Consider the following 24,176-nt stretch of genomic DNA (forward strand, 5'->3'; position numbering starts at 1 on the left):
TCTCAGCAACAGTGTCTTTATCTAATTGTTTTGTACAATATATTTTTCACGTTTTCCTGTCATGCAGCTGCTGGAGAGCTTCACTTATTCATACTGTGTATTCTCTTTGTCAAGTTAATAAATGTTTTTTTCTTCTTCTCAGGTATCTGAAAAAAATACTACAATTGGACTAACTGATTAAATAAAGGATAAATAAATTGAAGGTTATTGAATTGAAGGCAGAGAGGAGAGAGAGAGAGAGGGATAAACAGAGGAAGGAAACGGAGAACATCACAAACAGAAGCTGAATGAGGAACAGCGAAAGCTGTAGTCGAGATCTGGTTTAACAAGCTTTTACACGCCTACGTCCACAACACCACACATTCTGATGAGGCTCAGCATGTTGCTCTCAGTGTGAATACCAACGCTGTCATAAGACCTAGCCGTCCACTGCCTCCCCACACACACACAGAAACCAATTCCATTTCAACAATATATTTGATCAAGTATTACTTTTTTTTTCTTACAAGGATCCTATGGTGTGAAATAATCTCAGTTTATACCTCTACAGATCAGTCCTGTCACTTCAGTTTTGAATCATGTGCCAGTTCTGGGAAACTACTAGGCTGATCTGCAGTGTTGCCAGATTTGACTGACATCAAATCAATCACTGCCAATCAGAGCCTCAAACCTGCCCAGTCTTCATAAAAGTAGTCAAGATTTTGAACCTCCGTTTAGGAGAGGCATTATTTGGTCCATCAGTAATGACAAAACCTCACTAACAGTGTAACACACTTATAAGTAAAGGCCATTATGGTACTGTAGCTTATTTGCAAAACTTAAAAACAAAATGAATCCCAGGCAAGTTCTGTAGTTATAAGGAGCATTTCTTTTCTATAATTTTAAAGTGGATTGATGGATGATAGTTTGCAATGGACATTAGAGATAATGATAGCCTGCGGAAAGTGTAAGTCACACTAAATCTAAAAACATGTTATGTCTCTGTGTTCAGATTTGACCAAGTTATCACTCCAAGGTGGAGTGCGATTTTTCATGCAAATTGTGCCGTTTTAATTGCAGCACAGATTCAATTGTTCACCGTGTTGGTGAGTGGGCCAAACCATTACCTCATTTAAAATTCAAAATAATATCAGACTAATGATTGATTATATTAAGATGGACATTAATACAGCACACATACACAGGAGACACAAACTCTCACACGCACACACACATAGTTGACAAGCCGCAGACTCGACAGCACAGAAGCAGCTTGGAAGAAGATCTCTAATCCAACCCTCAGAGGATAGGAGGCCATTAGGCAGAGACAAGCAAGGCAAGATTTAACACAGTGTTTGGACTTTTTGAAATATGACCTGATGGTCTTATTTCATAACCAGAAATTCACAGCAGAAGCATGAAATGTGTTCTTGTGTCCAATTCCCCGACATACCTTTATAGGCTCGTTTGTTGTTAGAAATCATTGTATCCATTGGCAAGGAAATTCTGCCACCTAACCACAATCAATGGAGGATATCTGGTTAGCAATGCAGGATCTACTCATTATGCCCAGGCGGTGGAACTGAGCTGTCTGCCAAAAAACTATTGTACTAAGAAACACAGTACAATAGTTTTTTCTTAATAAAAAACAATTGAGATACAAAGCTGAAAGAGAGGAAGCTCTTGGCAAAGAAGAAACCTAATTTAAGTTGACTTCACACACACAGCTTCAATCTAAAACCACTTTGTGTTCAATCTCCTTAAAGATAGGCATGGTAGCAAACATTTTGAGAACATGTGATACAGGTTTTACACGTAGCTTTCTTTGATATATTTATTTAGATTCTGAGTAATAAATTTTTAATTGTAGATATTTATACTATTAGCACTCACTGTATTTAATTTTAGTAAATATTTTTCGGTCAAAATGTTGTAACATTTTCAAAGCAACAGCCACTAGATTAACATTTTGATTATTGATCAAAGGGTCATGTTTTTCTTACAATAGAAACTCTGCAGACATGTAAGTGAGATTTAAACACAGACAAATGCTGATCCTACGGGAACTGTGGGAGCAGCTTTTGCTATATACATACATTTGCATGTCTCTTTGTCATCTCAGGAAGAGCCACTAAGTGTATGCTAAAACTTGAGATGTGACTGCCATTGGTTTTGGTGTCTTTGTACAAGGTATTTAAGGAGGACAATGCTGCATGTAGACAGAGCACCTTGTTTGTCTCTCCATGGCCACGTATAAAGAATTGATTAATCACATCTTTGACTCCGTACTTCTTCTTTGGGAAGAAATTTTCTTTCACAAGCTTCATTATAAAAAGGTTATTGTAATATTTATAAGTCTTACTTTTCTAAATACAATCAGACAATGATACAAGTGAACTCAACTTGTAAAAACTCTAAGTACCACTGTACGACATCAGATCTTTTGAAGCAGTTTGAATACGTGTCAGCATAACTCAATAAAAGTTTTTATTGAGTTGAAATTTATTTTCATCCAAATAACAATCCCAAAAGGGTTATTCTTTTCCAGCAAAAAGGCAGATTAATTATTGATATAGTTTGGTTTGTGATTTGTTCAATTCCACAAGCTGGAAACACATTAGAGCTTCAATCAATACTGAACCAAAACCGGGAAACCAAAACAATAAGCTAAAAGGCATATGAAGGGAACTGTGAAGTAGAGTGATAATTCTCTGTGGGTACACAACTATGAGCAACCTCTTTCACGTCACATATAGGGTGTATTCGAAACCGCCTACTGCATACTACCAACGAGCACAGTGCGCAATACTAGATACTGCTTTTCATACTGGGACACAGTGGGTGAGGTAGACTGGTCCGATGCATACTGGAGATCAGTACTGAATCAGTACAATATCTGGGTATTTTTGGCATACTGCAGATTTTGCTTTTGTTTACATACTGCATGCTACATTTAGGCCAACAGCCGGTACATGCTGCTAGTATAGCAGGTGGTTCTGAATACATTCATAGTCACTTGATCCATTGTTAATATAAAAAAAGCGGTCATGGCTGCTTTACAGAATAGTTGTCAACAAGGAGTACTAATATATTTTGCACTGAAGAATGTGAACGTTTTTGTACTCCCACTCTTCTAAATTAAGCAGCACTTTCAGCGGAATATACTCCTACTGCAATCACCAAACAGGAGACGAGAAGCAAACAAGTTTACAGCAAGGGCGACTTATCAAAAACTATATGCTGTGATGCCTCTGTGTCCCCCTAAAACCAGAAGTGCGTGGATGAAAGTCTGCACGACAGACTGGTACAAGAGAGGACTGCTTACAGATAACACAGATGTGGATTAAAAGAAGCATGTCTGAATAACATGACAGTACTTCATCAAACTGCTCACTGATGAAGGACAGTGCGGTCCCTGAGAAATCACTTAGTCTGAGTGAATGAACCCATACAGAAAGAATAGAAAGGGCTCCTATCAAAGTCTGTCTATACTATTAGACACTAATATTCTCATATTGCAAAGATTATTAGGGTTTATGCCATATCACTTCTTTCATATCTCATGAAATCGGAGGTGGATATCAAGTACACCAGGGATGGACAACTTTGATGATAGAATTGGCCACGAGGTAGTGAGGGTAACATTTAGTAATGCTTTTATTCATGTAATGAGCTTAACACAGAAACAAAACGTCCACATTCTTAAGGCGTCTCCGGTTGGCGTACAATCGACTGAATGTTAATGTGTTTGTGCATCAAATCTGCATGAGCTGGAACAGAGCTTCATCTGTCGTCCTTTTTCTCTCTTTTGACGTGATGTGCTTAGTTGTTGAGAAGAAGCTCTCATAGATATAAGATACACCCAAACATCCTGGCCACCGACAGTGCAAAATCCCTAAAGGTTGAAACTTGGGACTCGTGTAGTAATCTCCAAAATTAAATTTCCCTCTTACTGCGTTTTTCTTGAAAGAAGGTGTCTGACTGTAGTTTGCACAGTTCAAGCTGCAACTCTGGGGGATCCTCACTGGACAGCTACTGGACTTACCAGTCGCAGGGACATGCATGTAGTTCCACTTAGACTCCAATGAGGGTCAGCGTCAGTCTGGCGTTCCATGGTTCAAGATCTTCAGAGCAAATTATAGCAGCAAGTTACAGATTGGGCTGTAGCAACATGCCACTGATTATTCCTGAGCTCTATGGCGTGGTCTGCAGCCAGAATCTGTTCCCATACAAAGCACAGTGGGCGGACATAGCACAAGATTTCCCGATGATTTGACTTTCCACTGTGAATTGGGCGCCATCGATGCAAAGCATGCGCAAATCAAAGCACCTCCAAAGTCAGGCAGCGACCCCTTTCAACTACAAACAAACCAACTCCATTGATCCATTATCTGGAGTATGCACAGTCGGCGCACTTGCTATGCGTATACTCCACACAGTCACACATTTTGGGCTGTGAGCAGACATCCCCATAGGGGTCACGCGGACCAAAGGGGACCCTCAAGGACACAGAAAGGATGGCTTAACAGTAGAACATTTTAATCAGAACTCCTCCTTTATGATTGGTATAGATTTTCCCCTGGATTTCCCTCATGAACTGTCCATAGGTATTGCCCATTCAGTGTATGATGCACTTTATGTAGTTTTTCAGGCTTTACTAAAGCTCTGTGTGAGAACAAGAGTGTGAGTGTTTTGTGTGTGTGAGAGTGACGAATCATTGCTATTGCTACAGCCTAATGATCCTCCTGGAGGTGTCAGGGGGCTTATTCAGACAAATATCTGTAATGGGAGGATCACACTTGATAACCCTGATGAGACCGTCCCTCCCACCCGACTCTCCTCTCCATCCACATTTGTTCCAAATCTGAGCTTGGTGTCTATGCTCAAGTGTTAATCCTCCACCAGACACTGTTTGCAGTCTTCTCAATGAGCACCGGCTGCAGGCCTATTAAATGTTACGTGCCACAACATCGGCCAGCTATTTTTTTTTTCTCTTGCACCAACAAGAATGTGCTCTGCTATACTCTTTCTACATTACAACTTCACTGGTCTATGAACCAACATAGAGAGAAAGTGCAAAGGAAGTTCAACAATTTAATTTTGTTCAGCCACATATTATTTTATGGTGGTTTAGCCTCCTAAAAAACAGTGAAGTGGCCTGCTGTGTCTGTAAAGAAAAGAGTCAATGATATTTATCATTATAACCTGACATATAACTTTTGAATTCATTTTACATTTTTTAGTATTTATAAGTGTAGAATTACTTGATGTCAGCCTGTGGACCAACATGTTTCAAATCTTTATCACAATATTATCATGCATCCAAAATCACATATCAAATCAATCTGATGTTCAAAGCAATGTCCTGCCTTCCACTGTCATTGCATTCATGTGTCAAACTAAACACAAGGGCTTTGATCAATTTATAAAATGTAATAAAATTGTGAAAAAAGTAAAAAGATTTCCATAGCTAAAGGAGACACCTACAGATTGCTTAATTTGTCTGACCAACAATCAAAAATCTGAAGATAATTATTTTACGATAAAAGAAGCTCAAGAAAATTCAGCAAATATTCACATTTGAGAGGCTGGGAGCAAGGAATTGTGGGTATTTCTAATTGATAATTGACTTAAACAATTAATTGATTATCCAAATAGCTGCCCATTAATTTTATGTTGATAGAATAATTAATTAATTGACTAATTGTTTCCACTCCATAAAACACTTTTTCTATGAATTTTGTTTTTAATCCCAACTTGCTCAGAATTAACAGAAATTTGTAGATTGATAATATGATAAGATCATCACATTGTAATGTTGCTGAAATCCGATAAAGGAAATTATCACCCACCCCGTCTTGATGTTCATGGGGTTGCTTGGCAGCCTGAGCTATTGTATGTTTCACCTGTTTCAATTGAAATGGGCCCTGCACTCCAAAAGGGCCCAGACTGACATGCAAGAACAGAATAATTCACCCATTTTAAAATTAACAACTTATTTCACAGGCATGGACACAGGAAACAGGTTTGCTCTGTGAAACGATTGTATCCTCACTGCTCTGCAATACTATAGGCGCTGTCTCTCGCTCTTTATCTCCCTGCAGTTGTCATGCATTAGTTCCTGTTGTTGGTGTTCATTTTTGCTTTCTGCTGAGGTGTTAAATCTTCTAAAATGGTTGTAATTTGTTGTTAATAACTATTAGCTATAAGTTATCTTGGCCATTCAAATGAATACAAAAAAAAAAGAAAATCGCGCACCATTTAGCATGACATCATTATATACAGTAGACTAACCTTCTTTCTGCGTCCCTATGTAGGGGAGGCCAGGGTTGGTTGGCACTTTTCACTCTCTAATTTATGTTAGAATATACTAACCAGAAGCAAATGTAAGGTTAAGGTCTATGTTATAAATAAATGTTTTAATGTATGCAAATGTTTTCTAAAGTTGATGATTCTTGATTAAAGTCATGTTGTGCATTTGTGCCAATCAGCCCTATCACCGGGTTGGGTAGGGCCCCACATTTGCTCTTGAAAAGGACGCTTAGGGCCGCCACTGACTGGGTTATTTTAATCACTGAAATGTTCTGATGCAAAATTCACATTAAAGACAGTGGCCCAAACAACTTCACATCAGGGGCAATATCATACCTTAAAATACCTTACAACTTAATGATATACTGTATTTTGTACAATACTGAAGCTGTCGAGAGAGCATTAGAAAACCCAACATTACACTGTCACATCAGAAAAAAACACTGGTTAAAAATCGAAAATGTTAAGAGCCTACAAGAACTGGCTATAGGATGAATCACTAGTGTGATTCATCACTTGGTGAGCAGCAACAATTTTATTTATAGTGTACAATGCTGCAGATTCTATAAATAGCGCCAGGGAAAGTTAAGAACATGTGAATGAGTTAAAATACAAAGCAGATGAAAGACTGGACACAGAGGTAAATTACCATGATCAAACATGCACTCACGCCTGAAGGAACAGAAAGAAAGGAGAGTACAAAGGAGTACAGTGTAATCATAATATTACAATTTGGCACATATTTGTTCTGCATGTGTGTTTGTCTCTGTGTTGTGTGATTGTTTACGTGTGTGTTTGCTCTTCACTCAGTCCTAAGTACTCCAGTAGTCAAGTAGCCCAGAGTGAGCATGTGCTTCATGCCGTGCAAATGCAGCATTCAGCGGGGGCCAGGCTCACAACTCGGTTGCATGTGTGAGTAGTAATGTGTGTGTGCAGTACTGTATGTGTTGTGCTGGTTCGGTTCAACAGTGGGTCACTTGGTGGTCATTCATCTGCATCCATTTGCTAAATGTCACTGCTACACTGGGTACACACACACACACACGCAAGCACACAAGTACAGGCACTGTTTCTGCTCAAACTGAATTGTCATCTATAATTGCACGCTGATTTTTCCTCATTGCTAACCCAATCAGCTGTGTTTCTGTCCTCTTTGTTTTTACCACTGCTGCTTCCACTCTTTGAATCCCTCCCTCTCCATCATCTCTTCCATCCATCCATCCTCATTCTTCTTCTTTCTGTTTCACTCTCTATGTCCTTTGTCGTCACTTTTCTTCCCTCCCTCCTTCACCATTACCTCATCCAGTCATCCCACCTCTCCTCTCGCCCCATCACCTTCTTCCCCATCCCTCCATCACCTCCTTTCTATCCTCTGTTCTTCCAACCTTCATACTCCCATCACCCCCCCCTTCTCATACCTTGTCTCTCTCACCCTCCATTATGCTCTTTACCCCTTTTCTACCTCACCTCCTCTATTAGATATTCCTCTCACCCCACTTCTCCTCTCTCTCCCTCTCTTTCCCTCTCTCTCCGTCACCTAAGGTAGACAGTTCTGTCAGGAGTCTGCCTTATTTACAGCCTCTCTTCGCTCCTGTTTACATTATCGATCGGCAGGGTTGCTTTAGTTCCACCATACATCAACACCACTCCTACTCCTTCCCCCCGCCAGTGTTACGGCTGCTGGCTCACAGAGAGAGACGGAGAGAAGGGGGGAAAGATGGGGGGCTCTCGATGGGGAGATGGAAAGCTAGCGGAGCATGTTAGGATGTGTGAGGGATTTATGTGAAGGAGAGTGTGTAGGATAGTGTGTTATGGAGCAGAAGTGGATGTGTGTCTTGTGAAAGTGTGTTTGACTGACAGTAAGAGTGTGCATGTGTTATGTGTGTGTATTTAAACATACACAACCAGCCTGCGTGTTTGGTTTTGCTAACAAAGGAGGGATTTTGGAATCTCTTTCAGTGAATTTGTAATGTACACGGTGTACACTACTTGGCCAAAAGTATGTGGACACTCAAACATTATGCCCATTTGTGATTGTTGAAAATATCATTCCAAAAATGAGTAGGCAATGAGAAACATGCTGCTATATTACACTCCCTTGGGATGGTTTTCCACAAGATCTTGAGAATTCGGCGATCAGGCCTGGCTCACAGTTGGCTGTCCAGCTCATCCAGGTGTTGGATGGGGATGAGGTCAGGGCTCTTTGAAGGTGAGTCAAGTTCTTCCGCACCAAACCTGGCTTTGTGTATTACAAGATTCTTTGAAACGGGAAGGGGCTTGTATAAACTGTTGCCACAAAGTTGGACGAACATTACCGTACAAGATATGGATAAACAATAAAACTTCTGGATGAGAGATCTGGGGAAAGCAAGATGGGGTTATTTGTTTCCATCCACTACTGTTATGCACTATTAGGCATTGTTTCACCAAGATAAACAGCTAGTAATGCTAACTATCCAGTTGGCTGCAAAGAAGAGGGCACGACGAGTTGTAATAATGTTACAGTCTCTTCATCGCTCAAACATTTCATGTTTTCATCTGCTGCTTTTTTTCTCTTCAGTAGACATTTAAGTCACATGCTTTATGTCCATATGTTTCCATTGCACTTTGTTGCATTTTGGTTGTATCAATACTTCAAGTTTTCTAAGCTTAAAAACATTTTTTCAAATGTTTGGCATTCCTACTCACTTTTTTTATCCTTTCGTCAACAATGGTGGAGGTAGTGTCATCTTTTGGCTGCTTTGGTGCCAGAGGAACTGATTACTTGCCAAGTGACTTCTGTAATATAATTATTTGCACCCAAACCACAATCTTTTCCTAAACCTAACCAACTACGACCATTTCACAATGTTAACGTCATGTGACTAACATCATATAGGCCATCAGCTCCGACCAGCTCCGGCAGCATTTTTAAGAGTGCGAGAAAGAGGTAAAAATCACCGTTTGCAGACACTGTTCTGGTGGTTTGTCTCCTAGCACATCCACTCCATCTGTGGCTGACTTCTTAGAAAAGGCAACAAACTGTCTGACCCACTTTCAATGTTTCCATCACTCGTTTCTGAGAAGGCGATTAAGCTAGCCGCACCTTCATTTGGAGTTCATATGTATTCAAGCCTTTATGGTAAATCCGCTGAAACGGACCAGTGCGAGCTGACAGGCAGGTTAGCGACTTTATCCTGTCATTTTCTCTCTTTACAAAGACAAGTGTTGCGGTATGAGAGTCCTACCTGAAGAGAGGCTGTGAAGTCTTCATGTTACGCGATACGAGAACCACATACAACATTTATCAAATTGTGTCGGACTTTAATATTTAAATTTAGCGTGAGGACACACATGTGACAACGTCCGGTTCTCAAAATAAGGTGTCTATAAAGTATGAAAATGAGATTAATAGGATTATATTCAGAGAAAGTATAAAACATATTACATGTGTACATTTAAAGTATATGGACACATGTAATTTACTTTACCGGACCCTCTCGGGCCTCGGATCCACCCATCGTAGTCTCTCCAAATCCTGTGGTAAACACTGAGTAAAAACTATTTTTTAACTATTTAATTTATGCAAAAAATAAATGGAATAAATGTGAATGTATTTGTTTGGTATTCAGTAATCTGCAAATTCTTTCCTTATATTCGGTTTCGGCTTCAGCCAAGAATTTTAATTTCAGTGCATCCCTAGCTGTAAATTTAGGAAGTGCTTAATTTGATATGCAGCAGAGTTTTCCATGTTTTCCATTTTAAACAGCAATATCGCTGTCGATCATGTTCATTTAACTGTGGGAAGTTAAATCGTAATTGCGATCAATATTCAATTAATTGTAGAGCCCTAATGGACAGATGTCCACAGATTTTCATCCATACAGTGTACTGTATATGCATGCAAAGTGATCTCCTGTAACTCCATTGTGAATACAGATTCTTTTGCCATTGTGATCATTTTCACCTTTCTTTAGTTCTTTATCTGCTGAGGTAAAATTCTATTATGTACATACACCATAAGCATAATAAGAACTGTATAAAAAAAAGTAAAAAGGCACAACAAAGTTGTGTCAACAAAAATATGTTGTATTATGAGAATAAATATCAGAAAATTTCTCCACACACAAATGTTTCAAGGACAGGTGAATACATGAAAGTACTGGTCTTTCACTACTGAAAGGAAGAAAATCTTTCACTTCCAGTTGACACAGGTCTAATGTTTATGACAGGGTATGAAGACCTTCAACAGATTGTATTCAGAGAAATGGCAAACCATCTTTTAGTTAGACTCACATGAACCAATCAAATTGTGCTCACTTCATCACACCAGGTTTTCAAAATCAGCACTGTGGCCTTTTCCTGTAGTGTTTTTCAGTTTCTGCCTGTTTGTTGATTAACGAGGGAGAAACTTAACAGACCAGCTTGTGCATGCTGATTTTGCACATAAGAGGAACAAGCATTTTTTCCAACAAGATTTTATGCTTTATACCTAACAGCAACTATCACTGCGGTAGTTGCATACAGTGCAAAATTAAGCATGTAATGGCCACATTTTATTATCCTGTTAGAGGTTAAATATGTCCAAACCGTCATTACATGCACATGCGCACATGTTTGCCTACCATTTTGGTTTATGATATGTGGAGAAGACATTTTAAAGTGCCTGTAGATGAACATTAGCATGCAATATGAATTAATGGCTGTCATTACTCTGGTTGTGCATTTCAGTGACGTATCGTGTCCTTGCTTCTGTGGGTCTGAAAAGGTCGCTCGTCCACACAGAGGAGGGAATCATGACCTATTGTTAAACAGATGTGAGGCCTTTTGATTTTTACCCTGCAGACCTTGTCTCCAAAGCGTCTAAACAACAAGCTTCATCGGATCATATTAATATATTTGCACAGTGATTTGATTGTAGCTTAAAGCTGGGGTAGGCAATGTTGGAGAAACTAGCAAGAGACAGCTAGATTTTGAAAGTATCCACCTGAAAAAATCTTACCCCATACAAAAAATGCATTTGAAATAAATTGCCTAGCCAAGCTTTAATGTCATGTCAAAAAACAACCAGCCATTTTTTCACTGGATGTCCTATTCTTTCTACTTTTCTTCCCTCCTCTTATTTTGTTTCCAGACTTGTTTAAGGCAACGGTTATTTAACGCTCCAACCAGGTTTGGATGTTATATTGATTTGTGGTTTTTATCCATTGAAGGAATCACTTTGTACAGCACAGCGAGCTATACTATTTATATTCCACTGAGTATGTATTCCAAGTGCCTCTTCATTGTCTCAGAGACAAGTTTTGCAAAAAAATACATGCAGCAATGAGATTTCTGACATCAACATGTGTTTCTAGTTTTTTATAAAGCATAGTTTACGCATATAAATTATTATATTAAATGTCACTGCACATAAATTAATTAAGATATCTCAACATGTGCTATTTCCATAGTTGAAACAAGTACTCAGATCTTTTACTTATGTAAAAACAGTAACACTACAATGTATAAATACTCTGTTACAAAGTTTTACTTAAGCAAAACAAAGAATTATCATCAAAATGTACTTAAAGTATTAAAAGTTAAAGTACTCACAGTGGAGGCAGAATGTCAGAGTTATAATTGTACAAATTATTATTACTAGTGCATTAATATCTAAGAATCATTTAATGTTGAAGTTGGTTGACAGACATTATATTAATAAGCTCATCTTCCATTCTTTTTATATAAAATCTTAAAGAAAATTTTTAAAGTAGCTGGTAAACTTACTTGGTTACTTTCCACCACAGACATCTAGGTACATTCTTATCTAGGAAGTTTCTAATAATGGAGATCATTTTGGTGCAATAAAACCGGTATTTTTCCGAAGCCAACCTGATTAAAATCTTTGTATAAACTTGTAAAATGTATGTATAAAAAACATAATTTAAAGTAGCATCTTTCTATCTTTTTTTTTTCTAAACCGAGCAGTACCACCAGTCTCATCCGAGGCTTTTACCGCAGTCTTTTTCTTTTATGTCAGTTGTTCTCTCTTACAGCCCCCTTTCCTCATAAAATGTTAATATCCTTTGTGGTTTTATCCTGTTTTCCATCTGGTTAAACTGAATGCTTATCAGATCGATTAGAATAAGATATAAAACACAAGATCAGTCTGACCTAATTATAACACAAAAGCTTTTTGCTGCTACACGTGTTTAATTTAAGGGCCCCTCACACTGTATGATCTTACAAAAACAACAACCAAATGAAAGGAAACAAAGTAAAGGTAAAAAAATAACAAGTAGGCAAGGAAGGGAAACAGTAAGACAGGAGGGAAAAGCAAGTAAATTTGTACTTGAGTGCAGTCTAAACTATATTCATCACACACCTGATTTGCCATGCACATTTACCCAACAAAGTGGCAGAGGGAGACAGTGTGTGTGTGTGTGTGTGTGTGTGTGTGTGTGTGTGTGTGTGTGTGTGTGTGTCGGCCTGCTCTCTTGTATAAGTGGGCGTCACACTGGCAAGAGCCTTAAGAGTGCCATCCAGTGACACCCGCCTGGCTTTTCTTTTTGTCTGCGATTCCAGCTTTTTTTCCCTGCTTATTGTCACTCCTCCTTTTAACTCTGCACCCCCCCCCCAACACCACCAACGGCCTTTCACCATTCTTACCTGGGAGGCCACGAGTCGCTGCTCCTGCTTTTCATACTCAACGTCCATCCATCCGGCCGTCCATCCTCTGCCCTCCCCTTTCTCTCTCTCTCCCTCTCTTCTCATACCTCCATCTGTCCCTCGCCTTTCTTTATCTGCCTTTAAAGCAGGAGGCAGGAAAAAGGCTAGCTGGTCCTTTGTGTGCCCGGCCTCAGTTTGTGCTCAGCCAAGCGGATACAGCTCTTAAATCCAGGCCCAGGCTTGGGCACAAAAGGAAGGCTCAAGTCTTGTAAAGGTCCCTACGGCTCTCCCTATCTCTTTCCACCTTTCTCTGAGAAAGACAGAGGGGCAGTTATTCTAAACAGGAGGACAAGAGTAGCCGGTGGAGGGGGGAACAAGAGGCCGATGCTAAAAGGAGCAGACATAATTCTTTTCATCAGAGAGCAGCAGCAAAGACGTTTACTCCCTCTCACTTCAACTCTCTTTCGCTGAGGCAAGCAACACTGGAGGTTTTATTTTTTTTTTTGGGATCTCTTTTTCTCCTTCAAGGCGAATGAATTAACTGAATGAATTAACACCAGGGCGGCTGCTGTGATCATCATCATCACGCTCCTCCTCATCATCATCAGCAGCTTTGACGAAGCTCTTTAACACCTAGAAGTATCGCACTGCTGACGCCAAGGCAGGAAGAAGCAAAGATGTCGACAACCTTGTCAAAAAAAAAAAACTCCCAACTAGAGAGGTATCACAGTCTGAGTGCTACAGTCTTTAGCCCACAGCCTTGTCAAGTCTCCTGGCACTACTAAAGAAACCTTACTGCTGCTGCTGCTGATGATAGCAACGGGGGGGGGGAATAGGCGCGAGATGCAACAGAGAAAGATGAAGAAGAAGAAGGAGGAGAGGGGGGGTGACCAAATGTAGTGTAGAAAGAGAAAACAGAGAGGGGTGAGGAGGTATAAAGGTGAGAAAGAACATGAGAAGAACAGGGGGAAACAAGGTGTTTAAGTTGTTGATCGCGACAAGCAGAAACACCATGTCTTCAAAGAAAGAGAAACAGACAAGAGAGCGACGGGGTGACAGGCAAAACAGGGAGATGGAGGTCTTTCTTGGAGGAGAGGAAGAGGGGGAGTCCGGGAGAGCTGCAGTGAGGATTTTAATTAGCGGTAATTGGCCACTGAGGGAACAGAATCTGGGAGATGGGAGCGAAGAGAGGGGAGCATAACAGCCAGCTTTTGACAGAGTGATATCTCTCTTGCTTTGTACCTCTCTATTTCCTTCAGCACTTTTTCTATCTGGGCCTTTCCGTCTCCATCTTGTTTTCTTTCCATCTTTTTCCACCTCCAACTGTGTTAACTCCCGCTATCCCCAAACAGTATGCTTCACTCTGCCAATTTCTCCCTAACTTCAAGACATCGCGATGACAAAAAAAAATGTGGGCAATTATGCTGAAAGGTTTTGTTATAATCAATTTATTTATTTTAGAATAATCACTCTACTCTGCAGCTCCCCTCATCTCTATGGAGCATTTAGCATCTTTCAGCTAACTGTTTTGGTTTTCCAGCCCCTGAATTTCTGTTTTGGTCCATTCTCACAGCTCTGCTTTTTAAAGTTACTCTAATCCTCTAAAAACCCACTGTACACTACCTGCTCAGCACCAAACAACAGACATACTAAGTAGGACAAGTAGGACCTGGACAGGTAAAGACCAAAAACTGAGCTAAAGGAGAGTGAATATTGGACTTACATTGACCAACTGGCAATGACTCCAAATGAATGATAATGTTGCACACATTAACATCCCCAAATAATCCCTCATTGCAGGAGAAAATAGAGTCCGCACAACTAATGTAAATATTAGGGGTGGGAATCTCTAGGCACCGATAATAAAAATGATGGATAATTACCAGGCATTTAATTTGCACATTGAAATCCAGAAGAAACGTCACCTTATTTGCTTAAAAGGACTAGTTTGCCTAATTTACTTACTACTAAGTAACTACTAATTTACTCAGCTCCTGCATGGCAGAGATGGGGACGCGGACTCGAGTCCGACTTAAGTCGCCCACACAGTGATTTCAGACTTGACTTCAGACTCGTCCTCGAAACATTCAGACTTGACTCGGACTCGAGGTGCGGGACTGGTGAACAATGTTTATTTTTAGGAAACGTCTGATAAGCTTGCTGTTATTCCCCTCCCTCCATTACCTATAATCTGCCTACATAACACGTAGTATCAGCTGCGCGCCGCCACACGTGAGAGAGGACAACAAACAGCGGCAGCTGCTGAGCCATTCATCAAAACTTTGGCTTTAAAATGTCATACAACAAGACCCAAACAAAGAAGCGCTGAACGCAAATAGGTTAGTAACCTGAGGTTAGTAAACATGTTTAGTTCAGTATTGGCCATCTAACGTTAGCTTGCTTCTTGCTTTAGCTAAAGTCTACCGGGGTTCTCCGACTGTCGTTTGTTATGAAAAGATGAATGAGCGTTTATTTACTTGCCAAACTTGTGGTGGTCGATTAATGTAATCATTTACATCCCGCTGGCTGCCATCATGTTAATTATTAACGTTGGCTGCAAACAGGTTACAGGTTTATTGTTGATCATGTAACGTTACAGTTTTATTTAGTTATAACGTTATACTGGGTTTGAGAGTCTTGGGGATGTGTTGACTTACAGGAGTTTAAGCTGTCATTGATTGCATTGCACATTACATGGTTGTGCTCTGTAAGTGAAAAACAGGTTACAGTTACAGAATTCCTTATAGCTATGCAGTTTTATAAGCAGCCTGGATTGAACGCAGCGTGTGATACAACATTAATTATAACCACGAGAGACTTGAGACTTGACTTGGACTCTAGCTCAAAGACTTATGAGCATCTCTGCTCCATGGCCACCACCATCCTTTCTTTAACAACCGGTTTTCAGACTCCTCTGAAACTATCAGGATGTGCAGTATGTGTTCATTCTAAGCTTGTACCTGATGTTCCTGGACAAGTAGGTAGAAATGACATGCAGCTAATTAACAATGCAGTTTAGGAAACAACAGACAGACTTTCTTAATGGACACACTGTGACATACACGTACATTTACTGCCAGACAGACAACTTAATGCTAATATTTTCCTCCTCTAACTTTTTACCGTCACTCTCTGCCACTCGCACTCTCTCATTCGCTCGCCCACACGCTCACTACGCACACACACAGGATACACAGGGAGCCAGCCAAGCGTCAAGTGCGAGTAAAAATCATTAGTTGCGCATTGATACTAATGATCGTGTGAAATTTTAATAGGGTGTCATTCATTCATGCATCTGTGGTACGCCGAACACAGGGGGAATGGTCTCTGTTGTGTGCACACTGGAGGACTGTCCAGGCGCTGCACTTCCGCACTTCCGAGAGCGCCACCTTTTGCATTCCGTCAACATTATATTATCAATTAACATTTTGAAATTCGTATCTTGACATTAGTGAATTGATTCAGAATCACCCTCATCGATTGCATCTAAGAATCGATTGACAGTTTGGGTAATAATTTATCTCGTCACCTTCTTTTTGGTCTTCCAATTAAAATGCACTGACGTAGGATTTTGTTTTTAACCTGTATGAATGTCTGACTGCTTGTGTTTGTTGCTGCGTATTTTTTGCAGCTGCTTCAAGTGTAGTTTGTTTGATCGGCTGGACGTGCAGCCTCTCTTCTCCTCTGTTTGTGAGTCTTTAGTATAGTTAAGTCACTTGTTTAAACAGATTCCTTACTCGATTTATACTTGTTACTGTCATTTTTAGAGGTTTGCGACTCACCAATAAAGGAAAAAGCACTCGCAGAGATTTTTCAATTCAGTTTATTGATCAAAAGTTAACAAAAATAATTTTCCGTTGTTTATTCTCAACACATGGATCAAAAAATTACCTTAAATTTGTTTCCCACAACTTATTAGTCACTAAACTATTTCCCTCCTCCTCTCTCATTCAAATATAAAAAAACTCCCAAGCTGTAGTCTTTCCCTGTATAATACTACCCGTGAGGATGACCTAATTAGGATGAGGAGCGATCTGATACAATTTCCCAATACTTTTATGAATCAGTTATTTGAAACAAGAAGAAAATAAAATAGATAACCTTGCTTGTCCATAACAACAATAAAAATAATAATAGGCTACCAATCAACTACTATGGCTTCAACAGGTGGCATTTTAGACAAGGTATCGAATGAAGTACTCAGTTGGTATCGGTATCACTTTAAGGGTACTGGTTTTGGTACTGGTAAAATATTAAACGATACCCAACCCTAGTCGTGTGACTTCATAATGACTTCTTATTTTCCACTGTATTTGTGGACCTAGGAAGGTTCAGATGATCAGCTGATCATCAAAGTAAGAATGAAAAGTTGTCTGTAAGTCTCTGTAATGACGTCACTAAAGCAGAGCTGCCTTCACTGCGTGTGAATAGGGATTACGGTTCTAACCTCATGTTGCCAATCTCTCTCTCTCTCCTTCTCTTTAGACCCGCCCCCAGCACCTCCCTCTCCCCAGTGTGTTACGACGTTGTATCTCGGTGTGTTCGGCAGGGGAGCAAGGACCAGCTGGGGAATGGGTTAGCAGGGTTACAAGCTGTGTTTATCGGTACACAGGTGAGCCCTGGGGCGCTGGGTAGTCCAGACAACACATTCGGCCTACACTCCCCTCTCTGGCAACCACAAAACACACACCAGCGCACACCTACACATATGCTCTTGCAAGTGAGCAACACACTGATTTTATGCACACACAGACAGACTGATCCCACACCTTTCCGCTCCTAATCAAGTCCTCCTAATTACAGTGGCTCATATGCCCCGAAGTTGACAGATTGCTGATTAACTGCTTTTAAGTTTTGGTTAACATGTGAATTTAGGCAGGCCCTGCTTGAAATTTTCCAGCTGTCATTTGTCAACATCCCCAAATTGCATGCGACTTTTGCTAAACAGCAGCGGTAGTGTGCCATGCGCTCCGGGTGTTGCTAGGTTACGGTACTGGGATGCTACTGGCTAAGTGGCTGCTGGATCATCGACGGACACTCTGCAAGGAGGGCTGACAGCAGGTCCTCTGGACCATTTGGCAACTTGTGAGTCACACACTCTTGAAATCCCACATCTGGTGGCAAGCCCATACAAATCAAGATCAAAGTGTTGGCTTTGAGATTGGACCTGTCTCTCAACCTCTCTGCCGCTCTCCTGTCGAGTTTCATTTTCATTTCTTGCTCTTTTCCACAGCAGTGTGCTGCCTTCACATCGTACTCTGCCTGCTTTGTTATCCCTGCTTTGCGTTCCCTCCGTTGTTGCTGTCTCGCCTCTCTCTCCCTCCTGCTGAGAGGTAATCAAGCCCTGTTGTGAGTGTTTAAGCAATGGAGCAGACACATCTTGAATTATTCGTGGGTCTTAATATTTTGTCTGGGAGGAGACAGCCAGTCTCCACACCACATGCTGGGTATCGCACACATGAATGCGTGGCGTAGAGGCTCAAGCACACACATGCACACATGCCCACACACAGTTAGTTATTCAGTTAGTCAGAAATAAAGTCAGTCACACAGATCTCATGCTGACAGATAGTTACAGGTAAGAGAGTGATAGGGCCTGACAGGCAACCCGCACTGTATACACTGATATGCAACACTTAATACAACGCAGACACTAGTAAACACAATAAGCAGAGGCACAGCACCAGAACGCACGATCGAGTAAATCAGCGTGAGAAAAATACACATGCACACAATTACATGCTCGGGCACAAACATGTACACATAGTTGCACACAGTGACAAGACGCATCCACTCACACACAAACATTACAGCTAACACCCTCAAAGTTAAACAAGTGAACCAACAAAGGAGAACAGACAACGTAAGAACTCATCTCCTCCTAATTCCCTCCTGTGTTCAGCTCCCCTCACATCCATCGCCTCCCCCACGCTACTTTGTTTTATTTATTTATCTTTTTACCACTCTCTCCTTATCTATCTCTTGTACTGCTGCTCTCATTCTGCCTTGAACTCGCCTTCATCGCCTTCTCTCTCTTTCTTTCACTGTGAACTTAAACTCTCCGTGGAACCATAAGCTGATATCACAGAGCCTCAGTGTTCCTTTAATCTCTCTCTCACACACACAATGATGGACACGTACCTGGGTGGTCATTGTAATATACATGGCTTGGTTATAGAAGTTGTTGTGATACCTATTGGTGTCATGCTGTTTGAGTGCCATTACAGTGGCGAGCAACATCATGATTAGCTCCACATCAAAAGATCATGTTTAAAATCAGGAGGGTAGGAGGTGGAGACTCATGTAATGGCACGGGAACACTTTGAATTGTGTTACACTCTACACACAGTATCACACAAGTAAATACTGTGACTGATTCAAAGACTTTTATGATGTATAATCCGTCATGTTACAATAAACAAATTTAAAAGAGTAATCCACTCATTTAGCACTGCACTCCAATTTGGTTTAAATGGGCACCAGAGACATATGTCACAAGTAGACAATGGTTCAGGTTGGGGAGCCACTGGATTAAATGCTTAGTTGATTGACAGAAAATTAATTGCTAGTTCAAGCATCTCAAATGTGAGGATGTGCTGCTTTTCTGTGTTTTATTATTCTAAATTGAGTCTTTGACTTTTGGACTGTTGGATGGACAAAACAAGTAATTTAAAGAAGTAACTCTGGGCTCTTTGAACTTGTAATAGACAATTTTTCACTATTGTTTTGATATTTCATAGACTAATCAACTATTCAATTAATAGAAATCAGTATTATTATTACAACAATAAATATAAAAGTTACTTGCAGCCCTACTTCCAGGAAGTCACCTAAAAACTTTCCCTTTAATTTTCCTTTGCCAAAGTTTGAGCTTCTAGATGGATCCTGTTTTTTGTTCAGTCATAGCTGCTTTTACTGCTCTTACTAACTACACAATCTTTTTTCAAAATGTCCTCAAAATAAACTGGAACATTTTACTAAATGAAGACACAATTGTGATATGATAGTTTAGCCATCTTTAACATGAAGCAAAAGGTCAACAACAAAATATCAGTAACTACATGATCAATTAAACTTACCTACAGACTTCAATCCTGAGTGTCTAGAAACAGGAAGAGACTGTAGTTTAGTTGCTGCTGTTCAGTCCTTCTTATTAATGTCTACAATGAGTGCTGATACTCTCCCCGCAGTCACGTGTTGTGTTTTATACGTCAGAAAACCTGGAGGAGATCTTTTTTTCCGGAACTAAAAAACCTAGAAAAGCTTTTCCTGTCATGTTGAATTCTAAGTTTCCCCACATTATACACGCTGCAATGGAGTGCCACTTAATAATTGAGTGCCATTTACTCTGCTATAAATGGAAGGAAGTAAGTGACATTAGTACGTATACCTAGATGTGTTCCATCACTTCTTCGCAGAAGAAAAGTAGTTAAGGTGTGTACATGATTTTTGTGAAGAACAAAACATTCTTGTTCCATATTTGGACAGCAGAATTGCCTTATTTTTGTTTTTAAGCAACACCCTGCATCACTGTCACCCTTTCTCACACATTCACACCTGCAAGCTGTCTAGTAAAACCACACTGAGCAGCCTCACTGGAGTAGCTGGAAGCTACTCTCACACACTTTTATACTTACACTTTGATGGGAGGCCGTAGCCACAAGTGATCTTAGCCTCTCCGGTCTCGCAGCCGTGGAGGGAAGCACACTCCTTTTTTAGCATTGGACCTGCAGCGCGGTGGATCGCTCCGTCCACTGGAGAGGAGAGGACAGGAGATTCAGAGAGTTGGCCTACTTAAATGAATCCCCTGCAATCTGACTACTTACAGGGAGTCTAAATGTTGTTTGAAGTCCAGCAGGCACATTTACAGGTGTCAGAGCTTAGAGCTGAAAGGACCTGATAATGTCAGTTTTAGTGGTGAACGGTTGAATTTCCCGTCAAGTGTAGGTTGCTAACATTTCACACCAATGCTCTGTTTTTTTCCTTTTGGTAAGTCAAAGCATCTGCTTTTTGTACGTCAGTCTATTTAATGGATTTTAGGGCTGCTGCCTTAGTTAATTACTCGATTTAATGTCCTATTAAGGACTCAGCTGACTTTGACTTTTTGGTCAATTAGACTCTATTAATTACATTTTCATAAATCTTCATAATATTCAGAAATGTGTATCTATCTTTGATCCACACCACATCTAAAGACCGTGACTGTGTTCATTTCCAGGAGGGCAATGATGCAGGAAAAGCAATTTTACAGCTGTGCCACATCACAGTTTCAGTCATAATCTTTGCACCCCCTTTGCAGTTAAACACATATCCTCAAAGTTAACATTTATACCATTAACATTGATCGCAACAGCTTTATCATTATGACTCTCCGCATTATGGACCAGAGAGCTGCATTTATATTTAATGAAATCATACTTTTATGATTAACACAAATTAAGGCAAAATAGGAACAACGGATTTGAATGCAACAACAAATACAATTCTTCAAAGCCAATATATTTAACATACATTTTAATAGGAAAACTGAATTTAACCCTATGTGAAAAATCATTTCATAATAGATCATGAAATGACATCACGTTTCCGCTAAGAAGAACTGAAGAAAAAACACACCTATTCTAGTGAGGTGCTGGCTCGCATGCAGACATCAAAGAAAGGAAGGAAAAGCCGCACACACATGATTCAATTTAATTAGTGCTGGGGAACAATTAAAAATTTTAAATCGCGATTAACTGCATGATTTTCTGCGATTAATCGCGATTAATGATAGTATATTGCACACTTTTAATTTAAATGTACTGCTATATACACAAATGCAGTGCAATAACATGTGGTTTGCAAAAACTTAACAAATAAGGTGCTTTTGACCAGCAGTATTCCCTTTACACGGTATCAATAAATTTCTTGTAAATCTCAACTTAAACATTAATGTAATCAAATCAAATGTAAAACCAAAGCTATCTGCCACTACCAGGGCATTACGTTTTATCTAGCTTGTTAAAACAAGTTAAGAATCCAGAGTCACAATGTTAACATATATAAACATATTAACACATATAAATCTGTTTTCTTGTTTTTTTTCTGAACAGGTATCAGCAGAAACATTTTTCCTTTATCAGGGAGCAGCATAAAGAGTCTATGTTCAGTAGCAAGTGTCCCTGTTATAGTGAGGTGAAGTGGTCGAGCATAAGGTGTAGCAACAAGTGGGCGCATTTCTGTGAAACTGTCGCAATGTGCCTCACGTACACGCCCCCTGCACTTCCAAAGTTGAATTGTCTTGAACTTTTTGTTTGCGACATGCAGCACAAATCATTGGAAGAGAGACTGATCCTCGCTGTTTGTGAGTTTCCAGAATCTAATCTATTACTCCTAAATAGTCATCAGGACATCAACAGGAAGGAATTTGCATGGCAGAGCATCCCTGCAAAACTAGATGTAGGCCTATCAGGTAAAGTTATGTAGCCTATGATTATATGTTAAATAGGCTACAGCTATGTAGTGTACAGAAGCTGTTGCCATGGTTACTATCCATCCGAGGTTTAGATCCCTCCCTCCCACAAAATTTTAGTCCAATTTCAAAACTGCCTTTTATTGCAAAGATTCTAGAAAGAATTGTGTCCAAACAGCTGCTCACTGTACTGGAAAATAACAAATTATTTGAAAAGTTTCAATCTGGTTTCAGGAAGTACCACAGCACTGAGACTAGAGGTCGACCGATTAATCGGACGATTTTTGGCATTTTTTAACATAATCGACATCGGCCAATATCCAAGTATATCAAGCCGATTATTAGGCAGGTGTATCTGTGGGCAGCCTAGTGTTGTCGTGGAACACATGTTTGATGCGCGCTGCCGCTAGAGTCATTTTCCAGCCGAGTGAGCAGCAGACCTCATCCAGTGCCTAAGGAGCTAACGGTAAGGATTCAATTCTTATTACTCCTTTATATTTATATAAAGTATTAGCCTAAGAACTTTCAGTGGAGAATGGGTGGGCTGAAGACTCAGGGTCTGGAATTTGGATTGAAACTAAATATAATATTATTCACATTCCTTTTTGTATTGTTGTTTACAAATCTTCCTTCCCTCAGAAACAAGGAGATGGAGCTGCTAAGTAAATTGCACTAAAAACTTTAAACTTTATTTATTTTTTCATCGAAAAGTATATTTGACAGTTTATTTTCTTCTTACCCGTTTTGTTTATTTAATATATTTTTTTTACATTTATAAAATTTATTTATATATGTTTTTTTACATTATAGTTTTTTAATTTATAAGTGCAGAATGCAGATTGTTCATTGTTCAAGTGTTCAATAAATGTTTTTGTTGAGAAAGTTTGTCTATGTTAAGTAATTATCATTTCTTTTACATTTTATCTTTCAAATAGAGGTTAAAAACCAAGCAAATATCGGCCAAAATAAATCGGCAGCATTAATCGGCCATCGGCCGACCCGGATTTCAAAAGATCGGTATCGGCATCGGCATGAAAAAAAAACATATCGGTCGACCTCTAACTGAGACAGCCCTGCTTAAAGTCACCAATGACCTTTTAATGTCTGCTGATGAAGGCATGTGCTCAGTCCTGGTACTCCTGGACCTTAGCGCTGCTTTTGACACCATTGATCACAACATCATGTTAGACAGACTGAGGCACTGGGTAGGGATTTCTGGTACTGTCCTAGAATGGTTTTCATCCTACCTGTCAAATAGGAAGTTTTGCGTGTCTGTAAACAACTATGTCTCTTCGTTCTGTCCAGTTAAATATGGTGTGCCTCAGGGGTCGGTCTCAGGACCCATTTTGTTTTCCTTGTATCTGCTTCCCCTTGGACATATTATCCATCAACATGGTATTTCTTTTCATATTTATGCTGATGACACACAAATGTACTTGCCCGTCAGATCCACAGACCCTGGAATGCTGAGTTCACTTACCGACTGCCTTTGTGAAGTTAAAAAATGGATGTCAAACAATTTCCTCCAGCTGAACTCAGACAAAGCAGAAATCCTGGTCATTGGGTCCCAGCAGATGGCAGTACAAATACTACCATCTGCTGGTTCCCTAGTAAATAACATTAAGCCTGTTGCAAAGAACCTTGGTGTTTGGTTTGATAGTAATTTAAATTTCGAGCAGCACACCACAAAGCTTGTTCAATCATGTTTTTATCAACTTAGAAATATAGCAAAAATTCGATCTATGTTAACTTTTAAGGACACCGAGACCATTTTACACACCTTCATCTCATCACGCCTGGATTA

The 24,176-nt window shown here is 39.9% G+C and overlaps 1 protein-coding gene across 1 annotated transcript in view; it reads right to left on the reverse strand.

The window, feature by feature from the left end:
* macrod1 (mono-ADP ribosylhydrolase 1) overlaps positions 1-24,176 on the reverse strand; it is a 58,563-nt gene that overhangs the window by 21,079 nt on the left and 13,308 nt on the right. The window contains exon 2 of the mRNA XM_046031628.1: positions 20,559-20,675. Coding sequence (XP_045887584.1) covers positions 20,559-20,643 — 85 coding nt within the window. The 5' untranslated portion in view covers positions 20,644-20,675. The remainder of the gene's footprint in view (positions 1-20,558; positions 20,676-24,176) is intronic.

The sequence above is a fragment of the Micropterus dolomieu genome, linkage group LG19 (genome assembly GCF_021292245.1).
Source record: "Micropterus dolomieu isolate WLL.071019.BEF.003 ecotype Adirondacks linkage group LG19, ASM2129224v1, whole genome shotgun sequence".
Lineage (NCBI taxonomy): Eukaryota > Metazoa > Chordata > Actinopteri > Centrarchiformes > Centrarchidae > Micropterus > Micropterus dolomieu.